The sequence below is a fragment of the Carlito syrichta genome, unplaced genomic scaffold (assembly GCF_000164805.1).
Source record: "Carlito syrichta isolate Samal-C Ts95f unplaced genomic scaffold, Tarsius_syrichta-2.0.1 Scaffold314117, whole genome shotgun sequence".
In the NCBI taxonomy this organism is placed as follows: domain Eukaryota; kingdom Metazoa; phylum Chordata; class Mammalia; order Primates; family Tarsiidae; genus Carlito; species Carlito syrichta.
In genome coordinates, this window is record NW_007258213.1 from 1,063,868 (window position 1) to 1,070,930 (window position 7,063).

Consider the following 7,063-nt stretch of genomic DNA (forward strand, 5'->3'; position numbering starts at 1 on the left):
GAGGACCTGCCCTACCTTGTCCTCCCTCCCTGGTGCCTCCCTCATCTGGCACTGGGCAGGTCCCCCTTGCTCCTCCATCTGCCCACCTCCCGGATGGCACAGACTGCTACCCAGGCCTCAGCAGTGGGGGGCAGGCAGGGCACACCTCCCTGCTGGCACCAGGCTCCTTCCTGAGCTGCGAGGAACCCGCAGGGACCATAGGTCCCACCCTCTCCTAGGCTCACCCAGCCCCCACCCTGGGGACTCCTTGGACCCCTTTCCCTCTAGCCTGCACTCCAGAGGGAAAGCAAGACAGACGCAGGCCCTCACAAAGCCCCAGGAAGAGGCCACCATTGCCCTCCAGCTCCCATGACAAGGTGCCTCCTGTTTGCTCGAGGCCCGCTCTGCCAGTCCCTCCTTGTGCCCAGGCCCAGTCCAAACAGTGCTGCCCAAGGGTCAGCCACTCTGCTGGGTTGGACAACATTCTCCATACTGAGGGGCTAGTTAACCATTCTCCTGCCCCTGGACCCTGCGGCCACCTCCCTCTACCTTTTGGGGCACCCTGGGAATGGGGGAACCAGGACAGAGGAAGCCCTGAAACAGGAAGGGGCGGGTGCCAGCCAGGCTGGTGTGGTCTGGATTCCTGGCTCCGGGAACTCCGTCTTCCTCATCCACACCCCGGCTGGGCCTGGCCTGGGCAGTGCCACCCTGCAGAGATCTGCAAGGCATCCATCCTGAACAAGGAGGTAGGGGCTGGCTGGGGGCGACCCCAGGCTGGGGCTCCAAGTCACAGCACACAAGCAGCATGGGCTCCTAGCAGGTACTGGGCTGAGAGCTTTTTGGATTTGTGGGCTGAAGGCCCTGGTTTTTGGGATGGCCAGAGGAGGACCCAGCCCCTCTGCCAAGCAAGAGGTGACCAGAGGAGCCTGGACCTGTGGCTCATTTTTCATTTCCTGGCTTTTCCAGCTGAGCCCCTTTCCTAGGGGTGCCCACACCTGTACCTCCATACCCAGTTGGCTCCCCCAGGGTCTGTGCTACTCAGAGGGCCCATGGCGGGGGCCAGAACCATCTAAGGGTGCTGGAGGCCTACATGCCCTGTAGCCCAATCCTGGGGCACACCACCATACTTCCCTCCACCTGGCAGTGGGGAGGCTTTGGCTTCTAAATCTGCCCTGTCCCTAGGCCTAGAGCAGCCAAGCACTTCCATCCCCACCTATAGAACAAAGGAGCTGCCTGGACGGCAGTGGGGTCCTCAGTAGCCCTGCAGTGCCTCTGAGCAGCTCTACTGATCCCGCCCTTTCCTGGACTGCCCTTCTGTCCCAGAGGGGTCACCCTGACCTGACCTGCTGCTGGGCTTTGGACCCCATTCCTGACAGGACTCATCCGAGCTGGCTCTGCCCCTCCAAGGGGCTGTGAGTTAGGTAGGAAGGAGCTGGTCTCCTTTCTTAGGCCCTGCCCAGGACCCAAGCATCCCCAACCATTGTGAGGGCCCCAGGCCTTAAGTCCCCACAGGGTTATGGGTTTGAGACTGGGAGCAGAGGAAAGGGCACTGGAAGGCCAATATTAGCTCAGCATGCGATTCGGTGATAGACCAGGCTTGGAAGGGCCGGTGTACTTTTGTTGTTGTCGTTGGTTTGTTGTTGCACATTCCAGGATATCAGTATTTTAACAGGTTCTAAGTGCCTTTATATTGTAGCTTATGTTTTTCCTCCTCTTGGCTCCATTGCTGTTAGCATAGAGTTTAAAAAAAAGAGAGATAAGCTAACGACTATAACAATATATTCCTCCATGTGAGAGGAAGTTTATAAAGAAACAATAAAAGTGAGTTGCAAAGATGGTTTCTGTGTCACAACTGTGCCAGGAGCTGGGCGGCCTGACTGACAGCACCCCCACCTCGTGCCTGGTTATCCCCCCCACCCACACCGCAGCACCTGTAGGCCCTGATCTGGGGCTTGCTCCCTGGGCCTGCAGGTGCCACTACCTCTCAATCTGCTGCTGAGAAGGAATTGGAAGGGAAGGATGGGGAGGCGGGTGCTGAGTGGGCACAGTTGCAAGGAGCTGAGAGGGAAGATTGTGAACTAGCATCAAGTTCGAGTCCTTACCCCATCAGCACCCACTGTGACTGGCGAGCAGGGCTTCAGTCTGAGAGGCTGGCAAAGGCCTCTTTCCTTACACGGGCACATTCCGCCCGTTACTGAGATGCTAGAGTCAGAGGGAGAGAAGGTGGCCAATGACAGGGCTCGGGCTGGGGGCCTCCACCCTGTGGGAGGGGCGGGGCAGACCTGATGGTGATGGGAGCTGGGGTCTGGCAGGGCGCCACGGGAGGGACTCAGTACAGGCACGGTGGAGGCAGGGGTGGCTGCGTCCAGTAAGTACGTGACAGAACTCAGCCGGGGCCACCGGATGGCTGGCCGCAAACGTGCCCACCCTGGCCCCTCAGGGCTGTCGAAGGCTGCTGCCTCCCTGTCCCCAGCGCGCACAGCCTGCAACTGGTAGGAAGAGCCACCTGCCTTCTGGAATCCGCTGCACAAGAAGTGCTGTAGAGACATTTATTACCAAGGTATAAATTAGAGGCAGGGCACGGGAGCTGAGCAGTCACGTTTTGGGCATCTGCTCCTTTTCTCTGTCCTCCTGGGCCTGGATCCTGAATTCCTCATCCAGGCGCTCCTTCGCACGGACCACCTAGGGGGTGGGTCACAGATCATCAGGCAGGTGGCCGAGCCTCTGCCCTATGCCCCTTGCCTACGTTGGATGGGCCTCCTCCCATCAGGTCAGGGCTGATTTCCTGGAGAGCAGCAGATGGATACGAATGCTTCCTTTAGCAGTTCCCCAGGGCGGGAGGGCCGTCTGGGCTGGCACCTCCTCCACAGGGAGACAGCTAGCCGCCAGAAGCCCAGCAGCGTTGTGTGTCTTGGGCAGAGCTGGTTCTAGCACACCACCGTAGGGGGCTCCTGCTCCTTCCAAGTCCCAGCTGCTGGGAAGGCCACTGTCTGGGGCAACACAGCCCGACTGGCTGGGCCCTGTGGAGCCAAAATAGCCAGATGCAGTTAAGGGGGACTCCCTTGAGGTGGTGGCAGTGCTGGGCCAAGGCCTGACCCACCTTTCTGCCTGCCAAGCTCCCAGGACCGAGGGTCCCTGAGAGAGGACCCTCTCCTCTCCCAACGGCTTACCTCCCCCCAGAATCAGAGACACTCACCTTGGACTGCAAGTAGAAGGAGCCACCCACGGATTTGTCATTCACCTTAAACAAGTGTTCGTAGTTCTGTGGAGACAGGTGAGAGGGCTTGCAGACTGGGCTAGAGACCCCAGGGAGCTATAAGATGATGAAGAAAGCAAGCTACAGGGCCCCACCTCTCCACCCTTCGTGCCACGTGTGCACCAAGGGGAGCGCCAGTGGCCACTAAGGGGCAGAGATGTGACTGGTGCCCGTGGAGGGCTGATCGCGGCTACTGGCAACACCCCCGTCTCTACGCCTGTCTTGCCTCGGGCCTAAAACTTAACAAGCAACAATGGCTCCCCCAAGTCGGAGTTCAAGCAGGCTGCGGTCAGAGCCCCTGCACCTGTCCTCCCTGCCAAACCTCCCTTCACTCTTCTGGCCCTGGCAGCCTACCTCCCCCACTCCCAACTCCTGGCAGCCAGGGTCAGTTTGTCTGGGCTCTGTGGCCTCACCTTCTGGACTTCTTCGGGGCTCAGCTTGGAGACGTTGAGAATCTGCTGTGCCTCCTGAAGGCTGAGGCCAGAGAGGTTGGAGGCAGCTGCAGATTGGTGCCCGGCGCGTCCCCGGGCATTAGCTGCGGCCCGACTAGCTGTGTGGACATGTGGGTGGCTGCTCAGTCCCCGGCAGCCCGGAGCTCCCCCTGGGCCTTCCGAGTGGGTGGCTCAGCACTGCCAGGGGCACAGGATAAGAGACATACCACAGCTGCCTCTTCTCCAGGAGTGGTTTCTTTGTTGGGGGTGGGGGTTGGAAAGTGAGGACAGACATGCTTCACTGGAAGACAAGGGCAGGGTCTGACCACCGAATTGGCAAGATGACCCAGTCCCCTTCTCACCCACCCCAGGACTGGACGGAGTGGGCTGCGGGCAGCTCTGCAGGGCCTGGATGCCCACCTGTTACCTAGATCACTGGAGCCGCTGCCTTGGGTGACCTATTCCCTTTCAATGACCCTAGAATCAGGAGCCACTGTTCTTAAAGGGTCAGAGAGTAAATATTTTAGGCTTTCTAGGCCAATGAGTCTGTGGTGGAATTTCTGAAGTCTGCTTCAAAAGTAGCCAGAGGGAGTGGCAGTGTTCCCATAAAACTTTATTTACAAAAATAGGTGGCCAGGTGGGCTGGTCTGCCATCCCCTGCCCTGGATGCTCCTGCCAATCAGGTCTCACTGAAGATAAGCCTCTCCCTTACATAGCAATGTCCTAAACGCTGGCAGCACCGCTTCCAAGGGGAAGTGCCCCAGGCCACCCCAGCCACAGAGCCCCAGGTTGCAGAGGAATCCCTGCATTCACAGCTGGCAGGCTTAAAGTGCCCATAGCTTCAGGGAAAAGCTGACCTGGGCAGAAGCTCCCAGCCCAGGGGGCGACGGGCCCTCGCTTACCTGCAAACTCCTGCCGTAAGGCCCGGGCAAAGGCCCTGCCCACCACCTGCACACCCATCACAATGATTTGGGCCAGGTACTTGGCCTGTGGGCAAAACAGGCACCTGGTTGGCAGACTGCATGCTTAGGGCCCACAAGGATGGGACCCTGGAAATGGCTGCCAAGTGGCAAGGCTGCTGGAGACCTGTAGGACTGGGCACAGAGCTGCAGCCACAGGCCATCTCGTCCGAAGCGCCCTGACAAAGGCTTCAGGCAGGCTGGGGGTGAGCCTGATGGAGTCCCGAGGCAGACTGGTCCCCCTGGCTTCAGGAAAGGTGTAGAGGAGCCTAGACAAAGTGGCTGCAGGGATGGAGGCCACCAGCTTCCAGAAAAAACACGGTGGCCTGGGAGCCAGAGCACAGGGACAGTCCCAGACTGCTCACTCTTGAACCTGGGGTGGGTGATCGCTTTTCCTGCGCTTCTGAGATCTGCAGTCCAACCTTTGTTACCAGTGGGAAAACTCAGGTCCATTCTAGTTGAACAGTCCCAAGACTTTAGGTCCTATGACTCTGAGTTTGCTCTAGTCAACACAATAGGTACTGAGGATCTACTTAAGGCAAAACACTCTCTGCCTTCAAGAAGCTAAAAACCCACTAGGAAGGTCATTATATGTATGTATGTGTATATTCAGAGTTGGAGTCTCACTCGGTTGCCCAGGCTGGAATGCAGTGGCACACTCATGGCCACTGCAGCCTCGACCAGCTGGGCTCAGGTGATCCTTCCACCTTCACCTTCCAAGTAGCTGGAACTACTTGGGCGTATGCCCGGCTTATTTTTTGATTTACTGTAGAGATGAGGTCTCGCCAAGTTGTCCAAGCTGGTCTCAAACCCCTGGGCTCAGGCAGTCCTCTTGCCTCAGCCTCCCAAAACGCTGGTGTTACAGGCAGAAGCCACCGTGCCTGGCCCACTAGGCAGGTATTTAGACAAACACACTATGGATCAAATGATGAGGGAGAGTAAGTCTAGTTCATCTGTTCAGTCACTGGTTCACTCATTCGTTTGCTTACTGAGTCTACTATGTTTTTTGCTCAGCACTTGGGCACAAAGACACACAGTACCAGGTCCTTGACTAGAGCTGGCCACACACAGACACGGCCTGGCAGGGACACTGTAGCACAGCGAGGCTATACACGCCCTAGGACTGCATGTGCAATTCCATACACCATGGAGGCATGCAAGGGAGTCCCAGTAAGATGTGACCAGATGTGTAGACAAACCAGAGGAAAAACTCAGGAATGACATGAAGATTGTGGGAGAAGATGATATCTCTTTGGGGCTGGGTTTTGAAGGGCAGGTAGAATCATGATGGAAATATTAGGGCATTCTGGGCAGAGGGACCAGGTTGAGCCAAACCTGGGAGGAAAGAGTGTAAAGGAACAGCCCAGGTTGGCCGGAGAGAGACAAGGAAAGCAGGAGACATGGAAAAAATGCACAGATCTGTAAAACAGAGATTATACAGAGATGGCACACACATGGAGTGGCATATGTGTGGGTATGTGCAGCATACTAGAAGACCACTGGGCATAGGCTGGCAGGGCCCACGTGGCACAGCAAGGACTTTCCCTCCCTCCTTGTATTCTTCTGTAGTTAGATGTCCCGTCAGTCAACAAGTACCAACTGAGCCCATGTGCCAGGCACTGGGTCAAACACTCTATTTGTTGTGCCATTTTATCCTGAACTCAAGGGTTTTGGTGACTGGCTGGAGGGTGTACAGCTAGTACCTGCGGAGGCAGGCAGGAAACCCAAAGCTGGCGCCGTCAGCCATGGCAGCCACAACCCAGGCAAGAGGGGCTCATGTGTCACACTCCCGTGGATTTCAGACTCCAGAGCTGGCCTTGTCTGACTGTCCTGGTCCTGCTCTTCCCCCACAGGAGGGATGTGATGATGGACCATCAGGGGGATGAACAAACAGAAGTGGGTTTGGATTTCACAAGTAGGTGGAAATTTCATAAGCGCTGGATTTCACACCAGAAAGCAGAACCCAAGGAAGACTCTCCTGTGAAAAAGGAGGGGCGGGGCTGTCGCCAGCTGGGCTCACTGTCAGATGCGCCTGCTGATGCCCATGCCGACCAACAGTCTCACCTGATTTCTGCCTCCCTGCCTGGTGCCACTCCTTCTGAGATGGACCGCTGGACTGCAGTAGGTTACTCCAGATGGTTCCCTTGGCCTGGACCACCCCTCAGGTGTCAGACTACCCCTCCCACCAACAGCCTTCAGTCCCTCTGCTGCCATCACATGGCCTTGTAATTTTACTTGTGTACTTTTCTCTCTTTTTTTTTTGAGTCGGAGTCTCACTCTGTCACCCAGACTGGAGGGCAGTGGCCGCTCCCGGCCACCGCAGCCTCGACCTGCCGGGCTCCGGCAATCCTTCCGCCTCAGCCTTCCAAGTAGCTGGAACTACAGGCATGCGCTACCATACCCGGCTAATTTTTGATTTATTGTAGAGATGAGGTCTC

General features: G+C 57.2%; 1 protein-coding gene across 1 annotated transcript in view; it reads right to left on the reverse strand.

The window, feature by feature from the left end:
• Positions 1–1,748: 1,748 nt before the first annotated feature.
• The window catches only part of LOC103273693 (coronin-7), a 50,752-nt gene continuing 45,437 nt past the window's right edge, over positions 1,749–7,063 (reverse strand). Inside the window, exons 22-25 of the mRNA XM_021719091.1 lie at positions 4,569–4,653; positions 3,649–3,785; positions 3,176–3,241; positions 1,749–2,661 (exon numbers count right to left, since the gene is read on the reverse strand). Of these exons, the coding sequence (XP_021574766.1) occupies positions 2,575–2,661; positions 3,176–3,241; positions 3,649–3,785; positions 4,569–4,653 (375 nt within the window). The 3' untranslated portion in view covers positions 1,749–2,574. The remainder of the gene's footprint in view (positions 2,662–3,175; positions 3,242–3,648; positions 3,786–4,568; positions 4,654–7,063) is intronic.